The sequence below is a fragment of the Augochlora pura genome, chromosome 4 (genome assembly GCF_028453695.1).
Source record: "Augochlora pura isolate Apur16 chromosome 4, APUR_v2.2.1, whole genome shotgun sequence".
Lineage (NCBI taxonomy): Eukaryota > Metazoa > Arthropoda > Insecta > Hymenoptera > Halictidae > Augochlora > Augochlora pura.
Genome location: NC_135775.1, coordinates 1,703,262 through 1,721,766, shown reverse-complemented (window position 1 = coordinate 1,721,766; position 18,505 = coordinate 1,703,262). Strand labels below are relative to the sequence as shown.

General features: G+C 43.7%; 2 protein-coding genes and 1 long non-coding RNA gene across 7 annotated transcripts in view; 1 reads left to right on the top strand and 2 right to left on the bottom strand.

Annotated features, from left to right (window-relative positions):
* Window positions 1-13,931, bottom strand: part of Cask (peripheral plasma membrane protein CASK) — a 222,577-nt gene extending 208,646 nt beyond the window's left edge. For 4 of the 5 annotated variants that reach the window (XM_078179411.1, XM_078179413.1, XM_078179412.1 and 1 more), the window contains exon 1: window positions 12,850-13,931. In XM_078179411.1, the coding sequence (XP_078035537.1) occupies window positions 12,850-12,908 (59 nt within the window). In that variant the 5' untranslated portion in view covers window positions 12,909-13,931. The remainder of the gene's footprint in view (window positions 1-12,849) is intronic. The other variant, XM_078179414.1, reaches the window with a different exon arrangement.
* Window positions 13,932-14,458: 527 nt separating this feature from the next.
* LOC144468619 (uncharacterized) lies at window positions 14,459-15,283 on the top strand. Its single transcript, XR_013493833.1, has 3 exons — window positions 14,459-14,786; window positions 14,861-14,998; window positions 15,173-15,283. It is a non-coding gene; the product is annotated as an uncharacterized LOC144468619 (long non-coding RNA).
* Pnpase (polyribonucleotide nucleotidyltransferase 1) lies at window positions 15,265-18,479 on the bottom strand. The gene is made up of 7 exons (XM_078178205.1): window positions 18,113-18,479; window positions 17,087-17,992; window positions 16,852-17,025; window positions 16,581-16,774; window positions 16,351-16,514; window positions 15,964-16,275; window positions 15,265-15,888 (listed from the first exon to the last, which is right to left on the bottom strand). The coding sequence occupies exons 1-7, from the start codon at window positions 18,265-18,267 to the stop codon at window positions 15,484-15,486; spliced, it is 2,310 nt and encodes a 769-aa protein (XP_078034331.1). The 5' UTR covers window positions 18,268-18,479; the 3' UTR covers window positions 15,265-15,483.
* Between the last annotated feature and the right edge of the window lie 26 nt (window positions 18,480-18,505).

Here is an 18,505-nt window from a genome sequence, read left to right as displayed (position 1 = left end):
AGTCGACGTTATCCTAGTTTTTTCAGCTATAGTAACAGCCATCCGACGGAATGCATTTACAGGGTATTAGATTTTTTCCCACGGTAAGAGCTTTACGCGTAATTTAATATTGCGCAGTTAAGCGAATTATTCTCTCTCTCTTGGATACAATACGGCCCGTCGAATCGGATCATAGTAACGTCAGAAATTACGTTATTTGACCTTACGGTAACCTACGAACGAAGCCTCAGACGGCCGTAATTGAACTCCGTGAGCAGAGTTATCGGTTGCCGTGTACACCGTATTTGTCGGGAGCGGTTTCGAAATCTGTGTTCCTATTCCGAATCAATTCGATTAGTCTATCCGCCGAACCGAGCATTAATTGCGACAAAAGTTCCGGATTCGCGCGAGCTAACTCCGATACCTTCGAGAGTTCGAAGGGACCTCCCACGTTTTCGAAGGAAAAGCAGATTTATTTCCAAGAGTCTGCCAACGATACAACGAAAGCTGCGCAACGATCCTTTTCTCCTTAAATAATATTAATATTAATAGTAATTAACATTATCCTTAAATAAAATTAAATCTCTCAAATATCTAAACCTAAAAAGAGGAATTAATAAACTCTGTCCTCCATCCTAACCTAAAACACCGTCACCAAAGCATCGATAAATAAATTAGGTCTTCAATATTATCAAGTTGCTCCTCAAAATTGGATTATCTGGCTTAAAGCATCGATAAATAAATTAACTCTCTCTCTCCCTCTCCGACGTTGTCGAGTTTGCCACTTCGTGTTTATTATCCGACCTAAATCGCCGATAAATAAGCGGAATAAATAAATGAAACCGAACGCGCGTACTCTCGAAGCGCGAGCAATATTGTTCGACCATTGGCTCGACCATTGTTCTAAAAAAGAACCGGTCGTCTCGTTAACTATGAACACACGCTCCCGCATATTTAAACGATTACTCGTTAAGCACTATTTTCGTGGGCTCTCCACGCGAGAGTCCCTCAAGGTGAAAACTCGTGCATCCTCTATTTTCGTATGCCGGTTGGATACTAGTTCCCGGCTATAATAGAGATCAACCGAGGTCCGGGCAAAAAGCTCTCGTGATTTACGGGGAAACGAGGATATCGCCGGATAAACGCGTTCCCGTTCGAGATTAAAACGCGGGAACGCGAGACGCGGAAATTTAAATTTAATTGCGCGGGCCGAGTGCGATTAGAGGAGACGCGTTTCCCGAAGGCGGTGCCGGTGTCGATGCACAGATTGCACGAGGACGTCTGTAAGACGTCTGATGTGGTATATGTACTTTGGAACGCCTTTAGGACGTGTTTAAGACGTCTCAGCGACGTTCTTAAGACGTATTAGCAACGCGTTTAAAACATTTCTAATTATTTAATTTTTTAATTTTTTTTACGCCTTAGCGACGTGCTTAAGACGTTTTTAAGACGTGTTTAAGACGTCTCAGCGACGTTCTTAAGACGTATTACCAACGTGTTTAAGACATATTTAATTACTTAATTTTTTAATTAATTTAACGCCTTAACGACGTGCTTAAGACGTTTCTAAGACGCATTTAAGACGTCTTGGCGACGTCTCAAAGTGGACGTCCTTTCAACGATCGAAACAAGACATCTTAAAAACATCTCAAAGAGGTACGTTTTACAGCGTAAGACGATCAGTTTTTAAATGGACGTAAAGTGGACGTCCGTAAGACGTCTAGTGTTTATTGGGTTTGCATCGTTCAAGGTGCAACGTCTCGTTGCATCGACATTAACGCCCCGTCTCTATAGTTCCGTTGTTCCCACGTTATTGGAGGCGTATAGACGTGACGGACACGCTGCTCCCGAACAGGAAATGGGAGCTTGATAAATGGAATTATTAGAGAGTGACAGGAATAAACGCGCGATCTTAAGGAGTTCCGATCTTGGAGGCTCGTTTTCTTCGCCTAAACACGAATTCCCATCATTTCGTTATCGAATTATTGTACGACGGTATAGTCAGCATCTTGTCCAATTGTTTCTTGAAGTTTGTAATTTAAGCTTTCCGATTAATTCTATTAATTCTGTTTTATTTCATTGGATATAATTCAATCTAATTCAGTTTTATTTAACTGAATTTAATTCAATTTAATTCAGTCTTACGTAAAGCTTCATTATACTATTCAAATGAAATTAAATACTACCAAATACGCTTTCTAACATTCTAACATACCATTTATACACACATCCTATACATGCTATTCAATCATACTATCCACTTATCAAATCTTATCGCATCGAATGTCCTTTGCAAATCGGATTTCCACAAAATTCTCTGATCACAGAACGCGGTAATTTAAAGCGGAGTTTCCGTGATGTCCAGAAATGTTAATTAGGACAATTCGACTAAAGAGAGGGGAAAGGGGATGGTGGGTCCCCGAATGACCTTTCGACGCGCATCCGCAGGATTTCGGAGGCTCGCGAAATGGGGCAAAAGCACGGGGTGATTTCTCCCCGTTCTCCGACCGGCTCTCGTCTTTGATTTATTCACTCGCGCGCGCGCCAATTAAACGTGCTCCCTTTGATTGCCGGCAACGCAGTGGGGGATAGGAGGTCGCGTCTTTCACGGTTTGATATCAATAATCGGCGAAGCAGAGAGATATCGGCGCCGCGTATTACACGAGCCCGCTCGAGGAAATATCGGCCGAATTATTGGCGAATCGTCGGGCGGGCATATTATCATCGCCGGGGCGGATTATATTGTCTTGCCGGTTGAATAATATTTTTACGGGCACGATTCCGATCGACTTTCACTGAATTCCGCTAATTATCCTCTCCTACTACGTGGAAATAAAACGATTGACCGTGGCGACTGACCGAGTCGCCGTTTTTCCGATACGGATCGCTTTATTGCGAGTGTTTAAGCGACCGAATGATTTTTTTAGAAAATGGGTAAATCAATGAAAGCTGCACAGATATTTTTGCTATGGTCAGGTGACAACAGAAACAAACTTTTAATTTTTTTTTATAGTCTGCATTTGGCGAATTTAGGTTAGAAATAAATTCGAGATATTGTCAATTGATAAATTATGTGTAAAGCATTACATAAAATTACTTAATATACGAAAGAGTTTCCAGCCCACTTACCGATAAATAATAATAATAATGCTAACGGGGGGGGGAAACATTTTAAAGCGACGGAGCTGTACGGGGGTGTCCTGTCTCGATTGCCAAAATAGGTCGTTAAGGGCGTTTTCGTAGATCCAGACAATGGCGCGCCGAGTTTCGCCGTGGCTGTTTACACGGCGCCCGTGGCCCGCAAGTTCAAAGTTTAAAGTTTATCCACTCTATCTACATCTCTCGGAAACAATGAAGCGCCGGTTCACGTCTGGAGAGATCTTTTCCTTTGAAGACAGCGAGATTAACTTGATTTCGCGAAGTCAATCTCGCTTCCACCCCTCCTCCCCTGTTATGCACTCAACCCCTTCATCTATTTTTTAATCTGTCTGTCTATTATTCCCTCTTTCGCTCTCTATTCGCTCCCTCTCTCTTTCTATTTATTTATTATCTCTTTTTCTGGCTCTATATTTTTCTAGCGATTTTTCTCTTTTTCCTGGTCTCCCACTTTCTCTATTTTTCTTTCTTTCTATTTATTTATTATTATTTCTTTTTCTATCTCTATATCTCTCTTTCTCTTTTTCCTGGTCTTCCTCTTTCTCAAAAGGACAAATTTTTCAAAGAATTTCTCTTGTAAGCAATGAGGGTACGAATACTTATGGGACTGACTGTATCTATCTATCTATCTATCTATTTGTCTGTCCACGAGTGGATCAAACATCCTCGTTAGGTATCGCAGCAACAATGCGTACGCCGCCGCCCGAGGGAAGAAGCACGGCCCGCCTTCTGCGCTCAGGACAAAAATAATCTGCGCCCTTGATGTATATTAAATACGACAATATACAGAAAATATCAATGCCAGCAGCCTGTGCGTTAACCTTGAACCAATTCCCCCCGATATCTTTCACTTTATTTAACCCCTTGCGCTATAATAGCCAGTCGGACTCGCGACGAACGTTTCTTACATAATTTAATAAATACGAAACGTTTCTATAAAAATCGAGACAGAATTTGAATCTCCTAAAAAAAAATAGAACTAACCTAATTGTCTTCTTTTTTTCTTTTTTGACGCGCGTCCTTAAATTATTCTAATATTTTTGCTGTCCCGTATTTCGTTCACTAATTACATGGTTTATTATAAAGGGATAAAATTTCAGATTTGGTAACGATTTTTGAAAAAGATTTGCTCGACAAGAGACGCGACGGCCGCCATTTCCGCGCGAGACAAGAAAAAACGTGATGCCGGTGGAGACAAAGTTTTCGAGGTCACGGGAAAGGTTGTTTGTTGCTTCCGAGCTTCAGGATTTCTAGACAAAGAACATTTTAGAGGCGAGCTTGGCGATACACTGCTCTCGAAAGTTCGCCGACGAGAAGACCGCGTGAGAGTCAAACCTCAAAAGAAATCAACCGGGTACTCTCGCGCGACCAATTGCGGTGACACTGGTCTGTTTCAAGGCCTGGTCGACTTTATTTATTTATCGAATGAGACGGGGTCAATTTTTTTAATCCTTTTTCGTTTAAATGGTTTCGATCTAAATTACCTATTTAACCAATTTAGAATTACAATGATCTACTCAGAATTTAATGTATTAATGCAACTTTGAACATAAAAGAAACAACGCGATAAAGCATCGAAAAAGAATTAAAAAATGAGCTAACAATGCGCATAAATTCCACGGACGATTCGCGGTGATTCGAATGGCTCATTTAGCCGTCCCGGGATTGGAACTTTCCAATTCGTTAGCACCTGGAAGATGCAAATTAGCTGGCGGAGCGCGTCGCGTCCGATAGCAATGCCCCGCGGACTGAGATACAAATTATGCCAGTCTGCTACATACCGGTTGCGGTACAAGACAAAGCCATCACGATTAGTTAACGAATGCTCGGTGGCCCGAATCGCATAGCGCCTGTACTTTCCGTTTCGGATCAACTTCGTTCGCGCCGTTGTTGATTATATCGAACAACGATTTTCCCCTTCCGCCGCGCCAACAAGAATATCTCTTTGAAAATAATTTCGATAACCATTGTTTTTCATCGCTCGGTCATCTTTTTTATCGCATCGTTGATAGTCAATTTTAGGCAGTTAAATTGCCTATAGAAGCCTCAAAATTGCCTAAATTAAATTTGGGCTATTTCACATCATCGGTCTGTGTTTCGTAATCGAATATGGCTGCCAATAAATTGTTAATAGCAATGAATGAAATTGGATGTAACAATGTACTAGTAAAATAATTATTTGATATTGTACACTGATAAAATAATAATTTAATATAATATACCGAATAAAATTAATAAAACTTTGAGAAATACCAGCTCCTTAGCTTGGATATTAACGACGCCGCGAGCTCGCGATTGCTCGATTCTCCGTCGCGGCCGGCAACTATTCCGGAAACAAGAATCGAACTATCTCAAAGCGGAAACTTCCGGCTTTAATTCGAGCCCCTCGAAGCCTGAAAAATTCCTCCGCGGAACCTCTTCGTAAATCGTCCCGAAGTTATCCACCGAACTCGGCCATTTATCTGCAAGTTGTCGTTCGGGGATTTGTCGATTTCTCGGCACGATATTAAACTGTCTTTTACATTCAAACGAACCGGTCCATAAAGTGCGATGTCCCAGCTTTGATTCAGGTCCTCGAACGTCGTCATATTCCAGCAGAAAACGCTTTGATCGTCCATTTAAAGTAACCGCGCGCGCGCGCGCGCAATCGTTTTCCTTTAACTTATCAACGAGGTCTGTCGATTCTACGACGATTCTTTCACAAACGCGAACGAAGCTGTCGCTAAACACGAGCGTGTCCAGCTTTAATTTTAGCCCTCGAACGTTGAAACATCCCTGCGTGGAACCGCTCTGGAAAATCGTCGCGAAGTTACCCCATAAACTCGGCCGGTTTATCCGCGGTCGTCGTTCGGGGTTCGTCAATTTCTCGATACGATATTAAAGCGGCTTCGAAATTTTGCATGTACCAGTCGTTAAGCACGATGTTTCAGCTTTAATCAGAGCTATCAAAAGTTAAAATATTCCTGCGGGAGAACTGCTTCTCGCGATCGAATATGTATAACGCTCGTACGATACACGAAAATCGAGAAAATAAACGCGAAAGATTTTCACAAATATAAATCAATTTATGTGTTTAATATTATTATTTGAAATTAAATATTATTATTTAAAGATATGTAAGGCTAAAACATACAAGATAGAATTTCCTCGAATTTTCTATAATTATACCCGGAACCCCCCCATTTCCCGATGTTAATGTAATTACGGATCACCCTGTATATCCATGGTATATACTGTATATCCATGGGCTTTCGTATGCACCCGTTGATGATCTTAGCTCGGGAATTCCGGCAATCCCGCGGCTGGACGCGCGCGGGCCACGTTGATACAACTATATCGCGGTGGTCGCAGAGAGAGAGAGAGAGAGAGTCGTACCGACAGGACCTCTCGCTTGGAACAACGATACTTGCCAAATCTACCCACTTGACACAGTTCCGCGGAAACGGAGATACGAATCATTGATGGAGGACCGAGTGCATCGCGCCGGAGCAATTTCGGAAACGGCCGGCTCGTTATTGAATTATACAGAGGACTCGGCGAGCGGCAGAGTCCGCGCCGGTGGGGAGCGCAAAAGTAGAATTCATTTGATCAATTTCAGCCGTTCAATTGGCTTGTTTGTCTGGGCGTCGACGGTGTCGCGGCGCGAACACGTGCCGCGGAAGTCTCGCTATAAATCTCGCTATAAAACGAGCACGATCGCGTTGTTATCGCTTCACCGATAGACTATAGATCGACGTTTTATAATTTGTTTAATATGATTTATCGACTATAACGATCTTAACAATTCTATAACGATTTTAACGATTTTAAAGAAATATTTCGAATAAAAGAGACACGAAAAGGAATTTAAGAGAATGAAATTGCAACGCGGAACAAGCCGATGCTAATCAAGATCTGCCCCTTGACATATATCGGGTTCAAAGCGGAAGGTTAACGAGAGGCATTATTTATAATAAAACGTTCACTGCCTTCGCGCTACACGCTTCCAGATAAACAAAACGCTTAAATTCCTTACGTGGATCAAAAAAACACATTTTCGCTCGAATTCCTTCAAAGAACACATTTTCGCTGGAATAATTTTATTCGTAAATTCGTCGTCGATTTTCGTGCGAAATATTTTTCTACGAAGGAAACGTTCTCCGAGTAATTTATTATTGCTAAGCTGCCGAGAATCTGGGAGCTAGAAGTATACCATTGTTGCCGAGATAACGTTACCCCCCCTCCAGCGTCGTATCGTTTTACCCAGAACGCTTTAATTAGGATCAATGACACTCGACTCCGCGCGGCACGGAGAGCAATATACAACTTCGTATCGTTTTCGTTAACAATTGGCTGAATGCCAAAGGGTGCTTCATAGTAGGTAGACGGATACGTCTATCATGGGCGCCGGTAAATAACTCTTCCCTGGAAATCCCCCCCCTTCTCGGGGAACAGTGTATAGTACGAGCGTACGAGCGTTGTTTTCTTGCAGGATCAACCGCGGGGACGACGGGCGCGGAATTTCGATGCGGTGATAATTGTTCGAGGCCAATTATACCTCGCGATGATTTGACCCAAATAATATAGGACGCGGCCAGAAAGAGAGCATCGGGGATGTAGGTGTTCTAAATCGAACTGCGAAAACTTCTGACAAAAGGAGATTCGGCCCCGGCTGGGAACGACGAGCGGCGAGCGAGTGCTCTTTTCAAGCCGTCTTTCGGATATAATTTAACGAGCCTTGGATGGCTTAGTATGGACGATTTTAATAATGGACGGATAATAATTAATGTAGAAATTAAAGAAATCCTATTCCAAAGATTTAACCGGTTCATCGTCATTTCATTTTGAAGATAAATTTTCTTATGTCCTTTATCCATCACAGTAAGTATAGTTTCGTCGACAGTTGTTCTAGAATTACTTTAAAAAGTACGGTGACTATGTCGTCAGAAGCAATTTTACATAAATCGTAGAAGAAGTATATTTATTATGTGAAACTGCCATTTTGAAAGGTTAAAAAACATTGAGAAATCAGTACACGGTACAGCAAAACTATAATGAACCGTGTAAAATTAACCACAATCGCACAGCAAAATAGACAGTGCAAAATCCAATTAAAACTGTATTCAGAAATTCGTCTAAAATATTGTGAAAATTTCTAAAACTGCAATTTTAAAGCTGCAATTTTAAAACTGCAATTTTGAAGCTGCAATTTCACTGAAAACTGCAAGCAACGTCGCAGCGAAGAGTCTCCGCGAGATTCGACGGGATTTGCTCGGACGGTTGCAATTGCCTCAATAGTTGCAGTCGCACGGAAGGCAATCGTTGTTCGTTAAGGAGCGCGGCACGCTGAAAGAAAAATCGGCTCGTGCCAATTGCGCGTTGCGAGAAGTCCCTGCTCCCCCGCGGCATTCCCGCGCGCGTCCATATTTGGTGCAGAAAGAGAAAGAGAGAGAGAGAGAGAGAGAGAACATACCAATGGCGGGTAGCGAAATTAACGCGGTAAGTGGTCACGATCGACTGCTGGGACTTGTTTGCATGCAGTATAGCGACGGGATCGAGCCTATTGCCGATAGCATCGATCAAAGCTACGCTTGCTCGACGATTGTTAAAGTGTGAAGAAAAAGACAGCACAAGCCGTGCCATCTTTAATTTCCTCGCGTTATAATTATGATACAGGATATGTGCCAAACAAGATAGGTAATGAGAGTATACAGAGTGTAAATGATAGAAACTTATGGGACTAATTACATCGTCGAAATCAGAGGTGTTTTTGGTGCTCGCTGGATTTGTGACCTAAAACCCGGGGGGATTGAAAAGCTTCCGGACCTAAAACCGTTTCGAACTGTTATATTGGCAACCGACTGCAACGGTCATGAAGAACCGAAAAGATCTCATAAACGCTGGAAGGTATATCGGCTTGCATCGGTTTCGGTTTCGATTCTTCGGCGCCGATATTACAGCGGTTTCGGTTTCAATTCTTCCGGGCCGATATTACATCGGTTCTACAGAACCCTGGCGATAACTATTATTTCGTCCGATGCAACACGATAACGAATTAATTAAACAGAAACGAGGACTGCATCGGAAATGCTAGGATATAAATATAAAATATAAAATTGAATGTCGCGTACAATAAATATGCGATGGTTGAACGAGATTTTAGTTATACAAGCTCTGGCAAATAAATATTTGATCGGAAGAAACGAAATTAATTTTAAAGAAACGAAATTAATTTTCAATGGAAATATTACGAGGCAAGAAAATTATTTTAGATTTACAGTTGAAATAGCTTCGAGTGCAAAGGGTTAATTGAGATTCCAACCCTTATTTGGCGCGGACATTTTTCGACGATCGCGCTAACTCTGATACACGAAGAGGACGATCCCGTTGTCTTTGACGCGTTCTGCAAAGACTATTCTCTTCGCAATTAAGTTCAAGGCCAAACGTCATCAAGAACGTACTCTCTCTCGAGAGAGAGAGAGATAGAGAGAGAAAGAGTTTTCCGCGAGAACGAAGCCTCTGTTCGTACGCACAGCCGTAGTGAGCGCGAGCGAATGATTCATGAGGAGTTACGGAAAGTAAGACAAGCACCCTAAAAGAAAATGCCTGGGTCCCGGGGCTTTACAACCGCTCGTCTCGAATGCGCCGCTATACTGAAGTTTAGCTCTGCAAATGGCATTTAGTATTTCATGGAGCACTTCAGCTATATTCGCCGAACCGATGCTCTCCGCGGCCGCCGGGACGCATTCAGCCCTGCGACAATTTTCCTTCGATCCTTGAAAAAGCGCGCGCGGACTCAATTTTCCTAAAGGCCTCCGCGCTCGCCTCGTAAATCACGTCCCGCAAGGCGGACTCTCTCTCTCTCTCTCTCTCGTTCTGAAATTTCTTCGGGTGCATGCCGTCGTAGGAAAAAAAACGCACACGACCCGCGACTCTCGAACTCTTTCATTCGGATCCACTTAACCCGTTAACGCGCCATTCTTCCCGGCATGCGCCAAACCGTGAATTTTCGAATCGGTTCCACGGATAGTCCTCGTTAAACCCTCGCCCGATCTTCGAGCTGTATTATCTGCTAGTCCCGTTAACCCTCCCCCTACATAGACTCGGTCTTTATTGCCGACCGATAATCGTCCGAATTTAGCGGAGAACGAGTACTTAATATAATAGAATAATTAGTTAATTATCGCGAATATATCTAGTACTGAAATTTTCTATGATGAAAAGAAAGTTGAAACGTATTTTAATACAACGTATATATAATTAGATATAATAGTTATATTTGCATTTAATATTACTATTACTACCGCGCGCCGTCCCTACGGACCGTTTCGGCCGGGAGTATTTAGAGCCCTAAGGGTTAAAAGGGTTCAAGCGCAGCCACGAAGCTCGTAGATCGAAGTCGATTTTTGACACGGCCGTCGCGAAACGTTCTCTAATGGCCGGCTTATCGTGGCCCCAAGGCTCCGCGAGGAGGCACCGCAAAGTTGCTCGCCGTGTCACCGAAACCGCGGACAGAAACCCACGTGACGATACGTCAACAATTCCCCGGCCCTCGGTCCCGCCGCCGGCCGACAGCAACGAAAAAATTGTTGCAAACGTCGCCCGGGGTCTTCTATCCGCGAAGTTGCCTGCGCACCGTCATTTTTATTACATTCCAGTGTGACACAGTTTTATGCGATGCCGAGTTATTCCATCGAACAGTTCAACAGTTTTCCAATACGCGCCAAACGCCGCGTGCCGGAAGCGGAACTTTATTAAACGGGACTCTGAGCTTTAACCAACAGAAAAATGTGTATGAAATTTTTTTCTTCCCGCCGGAGCCCTACCCCCCACCGGTTTTCGCCCGCAACGGTGAATAAATATCGGCGAAAAATATTTTTCGTTATTTTAAATTTTTCTCGGCTGCGCGACCGATCTCGTTTCATTTCGGCCGCGGCCCGTTGCCGATCGTGTAAACTCGCGGCGTGTCCGCGGGGCGAATGAAAAAAATTTTCGTTAACCCTTCGCGCTCGAACGGCGACGCCGCGACACCGCTGGAATCGTTATATCGCGAAACGTACCAACAAAGTTTAGATTTTTAAAAAATTGCCAAATGTAATTTTAATAATAAAATAAAAATATAATTTTAAAAGCTGTTGGAACGAGTTGCGATAATTTATTTGATAAAATGCAATTTGTCGAACGATATGGAAACGGTAGAAAGGCTGGAAAAATGTTTTCGGATCTACGGTGTGAAAACGGCAACAACATGTTATCTAATTCGAGCATTGGTTGCATTAGACGCTACGAGAACTCGTAGATCAACGCGTTTATCTTGTCACGTACAATTATGCACACTTTCTTAGATACGCGAGGAACACGGGCGCTGACTCATGCATGTCGCGATAAGATAACAAAACTCGTTCGAAACGCGACGTGCGAAAATTTGATTTATGCTTCTAGAGCTGTTCCTCCGCCACTGTACAGCTAGTAAACACACATGCGAATAAAAGAAAAAACAACGAGAAATGAAAGGTCATCGTCGCGGATTGTAATTTGTCGTGCCGAATTAAAATAATTCATCGTCGTATCAGCGATAAAGGAAACCTAAAAAGTGCATTGTTAATAAAGTAGACAAAAGACTTCCAAGCAATTGCACTGAAAATCTCGCATTAATTTTGATTCGTTTTCATAGCCGACTGTACGTCACTTTCTACGCGAAATCATTGAATAAAGCGCACGGAATATTTCTACACAGATTACAACAGTTATTTGTCCATGAAAAATATTCCACAACCTAAACTAGAAAAAAAAACAGGACGGTGGACGACTTTCAGCGTGACCTACTGTAAACAGAAAACATGGAACCGGTCAATTCGGCCGCCATGGTAGCGTCAAGTTTCCTGGACCGAAGTGCAGGTGCGAGAGCATAAACACGCACCTGCATTTATTTACATAATTACTTCCCACGCTCTCCTCTCGCCGCGCATAGAAAATGCGCGGAGACCGTCGTCGGAACATCAACTTCGACCATCGAGGACAAACAATCGTGTCCTCCACTGTCAGAAACTCGCGTCCTAACCTTGACAGAACCCTAGCCAAAAAACGATCGCATGGGAGAAGATCAGCGAAGAAAGACGTTTATACTTTGGTAATGAAAATAAAAAAGGAAACGGTGGAAACCATAAAATTCGTACAAGTATCACGCAGAGATCAAGTTCCCGCAGCGTAGGACCTCACACTTTTCCCCCAGTTTCGCGTTGTTACTCATCCATTCGCCCCTTTCGAGTCAACGTCTATATGTCATCGTTCGTACACGCGGTGCACGCATACGCGCGCGTGCGTACACGAACGGCACGGCGATAGGGCGACGGGGATCGTGCGTGTGCGTTGCACACGAGCGACGGGGGACATGTGTACGGACACGCAGGACGCATCTGTCAAAGCATATTTCTCTTACCATCGTCAGAGACAGTTCCTTACATCCTACTTCATCGTTCCGTCGGCGAGTTACCCTGGCGTTTTGACACATTCCACCTCTCTCTTTCTTACTGCCTCTATCATTCCTCTTCCCTCGCATTCGCACTCTCAATCGCTCTCGTTTACTTCGATCATAGAAAAATAAAAAAATAAACCGACACAACGTGTACTGCCATCTCGTTCTCTCTCTCACAAACACACACACACACTTTCTCTCTCTCTCTCTCTCTCTCTCTCTCTCACACTCACTTGCTCTCTCGTGGCTGTATTACTCACTTGCCGATAATCTCGCAGAGCTCGTAAACCTCGTCGAAGAGAACCTCGTCGTCCGCCATAGTGGCGACGAGGAGGTCGAGTAAGTCGACCGAGCGAGGGTTCGGAACGCGCCAAAAGGCGCGTCGGAGCTATACGAATTCGTAATAATTCGGAAGTCAATGCAGGTGTACGCGTGTTCCTCTCCTCCTGCGATCTGGGCCGACGTCGTGGTTTCGGTGTGGTGCCGTGTGGAATACGCGGCGGCGTGAACGTAGCCGCGTATCGTGGATTCACGGCCGCCTCTCCTTCTCCCACTCTAAACTCCGGCGACGGACGGGTGTTCTCTCTCTCGCTCTCTTTCTCTTCCTCTCTCTGTACCTCTCTCTTTCTCTCTTGTCCTCTCTCTATCTCTTTCTCTCTCGATCCCGCAACAACGATGAATTTGTTTTCCTCTACGCACACGTTACGCACATACACCACATCCTCTTCTATATACACAGCCGCGGAGATAATACACCCGTGTAGCACGCCCGGACTGTCGTCGTCGCACTGGCACTCGATCGGTGTGGACACGAGTTCGCGACCGTATTATAACCAAGCAGCATCGAGCGGGGAGACCCGTCGAACGTGGAAATCCCAGCCGTGGATGGCCGAGCAGCGGAGTAGGTTCGCCGAATACACTACGATGACGACGACGAGGATGATCGACACCGCCTTTCGTGGCCCTGCTCTCCGGTCGTGTCCCGCCTGCCTAGGTTTCTCGCCGGCAAAGCCAGCGCACGCAACCAACCGACGTGAAATATACGTTCTACGTAGTAACGGCCGTTTGCACAATATCTCTCTCCCGTGTGTGTCCGGTGCGTTCTCGTGGGGCCACGATGGTAAACCGGATCGGGCCGAATCGGTTGCCTCGTCGAAAACGGTCGGCCGTACGATTGACAAGGACCGACCAGCTTTGGATGCGGCCAGACGGACACCGATGCCCTCTGCACACGCTCTCCCCGTCTGTCAAACGCTGGGGCAGTAGATTCACTCGCTCCGAAGCAAGACTGGTTGCATAAAACGCGGCGAGCGACTGCGCCGACCGACGGCTCCCACCTCCGCGCCCCGCCGACGCTCCCGAGCACTTCGTGCGGAGCGGGCGTGGCGCCGCTTCGCGTGCAACCTTTGCCGTTGCCGCTGATTTTGATGCACTATATCCCCCGCGATCCATCGCCGGCTCGTCTGCCGCAACGTTCGCGGCGGCCGCGACCAACGCTACCATCGTGCGCGCGGTTCGCGCTCGTTCGCGGAACACCGACCTCGCGGACATTCGACGCGGTCCCTGACGGTAACCCACAGTTATCCGCGGAGTTCCTTTCTTAATGGGAGAACCGTTTCAACGATCGTGGGATCTCTTGTGGACGAAAAGTTTTGTGTAACGCTAATAAACGCAACGGCGTAACGATGAAACTGACAGACAAAATTATCAACAGTTGATAACTTTGATTCATAGTTTGAGCTCCCTTTCGCAAGGCTAATTGGCGCTGTATATACCCGGTACAAAGCCTCGTGATTTCGTCGTAAGAGGCGCCACTTGTCAGTAATTATACTATTTTGTTCAAGAGTTTAAATTGGATTTTATAACATTGGAATAGTGCGGCAGAATTTGTTAATTATATCGGTCAGTTTCCCTTTTGTTGTCGACCGAGACCTTTTGCGAATTTTCTTCCGTCACTTCCGTCTGGGTTCCCACTGACTTAGTGACTGTTGGTTTAGTGGGTACCGGTTTTACGATCGACTTCAGCTGATTCTTGTAACGTATATCCTGCGCTCGATCTCTGTATTGATCCTTGATGTCTGGCCACAGCCTCTGCAATAGTCGAAGCACATGGAAACTATTTAATAAATCAATTCACGCCGAAGTCTCTTTGTCATCGTAAACGTTTAGAGTTTTGTCTATGTTGGCTGTAGAAAAAGTATGTACAACAGTATATTTTTCAATGCCGTTTCTATCGTCTAAACAGATTTGAATAATTTTCAAATAAATCAGGAAAGATCTGTTCCAGGTGAACATGATTTGAGAGATAAACGAGAGACGTACTCCTTTGTTGATCGATGCGAAAATCCTTTCGCACACATCGTCGAAGATTCTTTCGAAGTACATAGAGGAAATGACCACGGTGAGAAGGTAAGTGGACGTACGCTTGAAAATATATCGGTAGAGAAACTTCGAAGCCATTGTTTTGCCACGATCACTTTTATTGACACAAAGTTATCTGCAAAAATTCGATACTTCAATACCCCCGAACAAAATTACTTCGTATCTCTTCAAGTTCATGTCAATAGCTCTTTCTCTCCATAGAGTTTCACGTTGGTTGTCCGCATAACGTTTACTACCCTTAAGCCTCTGGCGAAACGACAAAGGTTTTTTTGCAATAAAATATCGTTTGACAATGTGACGTCCTTTCAATAATATAATTCGTAAAAAATTATATGTACATATTGATAGAAACAATAATTATATTTGTACAATAATAAAGGATTCTGAGGACATTCGGTAATGGTGTCGCAGGTCCGACACACTCAGTCTCAGGTAGTGTCTTTCTTTTTAACTGTTAACCGTTATCGCGGATGTAACAAATTAACTGCTTCGATGAATTGAAAAAAGCTAGATTACAAATCCTGATCATTGTTCTCCGCTCCGAGATTCCGCACCGTAGACACCTGTGGTGCTTGCAGCACTTTACGCGACAGTCTAATTTGTCCACTAACCGGGTCTCGTCCGAAATATTTCACTTGTATCTCTTGGCCGACCTCTAAACCTAGTACGCTAGGATGATGAACCTTGCGCTGATCCAGCTGCGAATTAGGTAGCAGCGTCGGATGCATTTTAGAGTACAATGTGATCATGACGCCGACGTCACGAATTTCGACTATCTTGGCTGTGTAAATATCACCAAACGTTAATTCTGGCTCAACCTCTTTCGTGAGAATGTGATTGATCATCTCTTTCGCTTCGACCATAGCGACTTGATTAGGCGCGAACAGAGAATACGTAGCCTCATCTTGCGGATTTATCTACAAAGGCAAATGATAACGATCCATTATCAACGAGCAATGGAATCGTATTCGCTTGGATTACTAAGAACCTACTTGCACGCCAGTGTCGACTAGGATTTTCTTCAAGTTATAGCCTCCAGGCCCAAGGAACTTTGCTCTCTGATATATGGGCACTTGAAGAGTTTCAAAAACTGGCTTATTGTTTGCTGTGTCCTCTCGAGGAGACGATATTACTGTGTTCATTTTCTGAAGTATTCTATTTTTTGCCTCGGTTGCACTGTGAATGCTCTCCATTATCACTTTTAAAGGCAAACCTGGTAATTTGACATCGAGCTGCAGCGCGGTAAATCCTTTCTTCGTCCCAGCTATCTTAAAATCCATATCACCAAGATAGTCCTCTATACCCTGCAACCAATGGAATTGAACGTTACCGCCTTCTCTACTTTCTTTTCGCTTGTATTTTAGTAAAAATGTAGTTACTAATATATCCGTTAATATCCTATAATCGGTTATCTCATCCTGGTTACTATTGTAAGATTTTGATATCAATCCAATCGCTACGCCGGCAACTGGAGACGATATTGGCACGCCTGCGTCCATTAACGCCATACTACCACCACACACAGAGGCCATCGAAGAAGAACCTGTACATAATTGGTGTTGACAAAACGAGAAGTTTACTCGTCACTTTATGCACTAACGCAACTTACCGTTCGACTCTAACACTTCGCTTGTAAGCCTTATAGCGAAAGGATAATCTTTTGGTATGACTGCTTTCAATCCTTTCTCTGCTAACGCTCCGTGACCAATTTCCCTACGGTTAAATACAGAAACCCTTCCGGTTTCGTTAGTTGCATACGGTGGGAACTCGTAATGTAGGAAAAAATTCTTCTCTTTGATACCGCTGTAAGTTTATGAAACATTATAGCGCCATTTGTATAGCAAAAATGTCTTTTTAATGAACTAGTGTATACCGAATACCTGACTAGAGACGAAATTGTATCTATCTTAAGGGCATTTTCTATAGAGTCAAGAGTGACAGTACACATAACTTGAGTCTGTCCTCTTTGGAATAATGCAGAACCATGAAGCGGTTCAAACAAACCTACTTGACACGTTATATCTCTCAAATCATTCCAGTCGCGACCGTCACATCTGAAACCATCGAATTACTTAAACTCGTGATCAATGATTAATTATTAATCGTTCAAGTTACCTTTTATCTGTTTCAAATATTATAGATCTAAATACATCCTTAACAAGCGTGCTATATGCTGCTGTAGCATCTACAGTAGCTTCTGGATTATCTTTTGTCAAATTATCTAACATTCTCGTTTTTAACTCTTGAATAGCATTGTCCCGTGAAATCTTGTCGTGTGTGTAGCAGGTAAAGATATTACGTATCTCGTGTTCCGAAAATTGTTTCACAGACTCCATCATATCATTGGCTTTTTCCTCTGGAATTTCAGCCTTAGGTTTTGCTCCACGATTTTGCAACTGTGACAAGCTGTGTACAATTTGCTGACATTCTTTGACTGCTAAACGTATAGCTTTCCGTAAGTCTTGCTCTAAAATATCGTTCGCCGAACCTTCTATCATGAGAACTAAATTTTTGGAGGCACACGTTACAACCAGATTTAGTATGCTATTTTGGAGATGACGCCTAGAAGGATTAATTACAACCTCGTTGTCAATGAGACCAACTCTCACAGCTGCTACGGGTCCATTCCATGGGACATCAGAGACGCTTAAAGCAGCTGATACTGCATTAATTGACAATGGTACAGGATCATTGATTCCATCCGCAGCCAATAAATTGCATACTATTTGCGTTTCGTAGCAATAGTTTTTAGCGAACAATGGACGTATAGATCTATCTATCAATCTGCTTGTAAGAATTTCACTCTCCGTGGAACCTAATTCTCTACGAAAATAATTCGTTGGTATGCGACCAATCGCAGCAGCTTTCTGACGATAATCCACAGTCAATGGAGTAATATGACTGGTTTTTCCTTCATTTTTTCGGACCACAGTGGCCATAACCGAGGTGCCGCCGCATCTCGCGATCACGTTCCCGCTCGTGAATCGAGCATACTTTCCGGTCAGAAGGCTAATCGTGTTTCTGCAATAAAATAGTAAAAAACGTGAACGATCGAACGTAACAATGTAACTGAAAACGTTTCTTGAACGATCAGTGTATACTAACCGCGAACTTAGGTTAATAAACACGTGACTTTCTTACCCATTTGATAAATATATTTCCGTGCTCTGTTCCGTGAATTCTTTTCGATCAGCTTGGCTATGAATGTTTCCATTTCTGCTGCGTCTACCCGCTCGTAGTAAAAGTAAGCTCCTGTTATTTAACAATCCGCTGCGCCTCAGTAATACCATCTTCATGCGATACGGGAATTTGTTTTCAAAATTTTCATGATGTTCATCGGTCACAAACAAAATATCCTATGCCGGGAGTTCATTCAATTTGTCCATAGACTATGAATTAGCCGTACGAGATACGGTTGCCTCTCGATTCGAGAACTTTTTCTCAATCCATTTCAAAAACCTTCTTATCCCTCACCATTCTAATCTGCGTCCATCTTCGCGCAGTTACCTTAGACAGAGAACGGGACAAGAAACG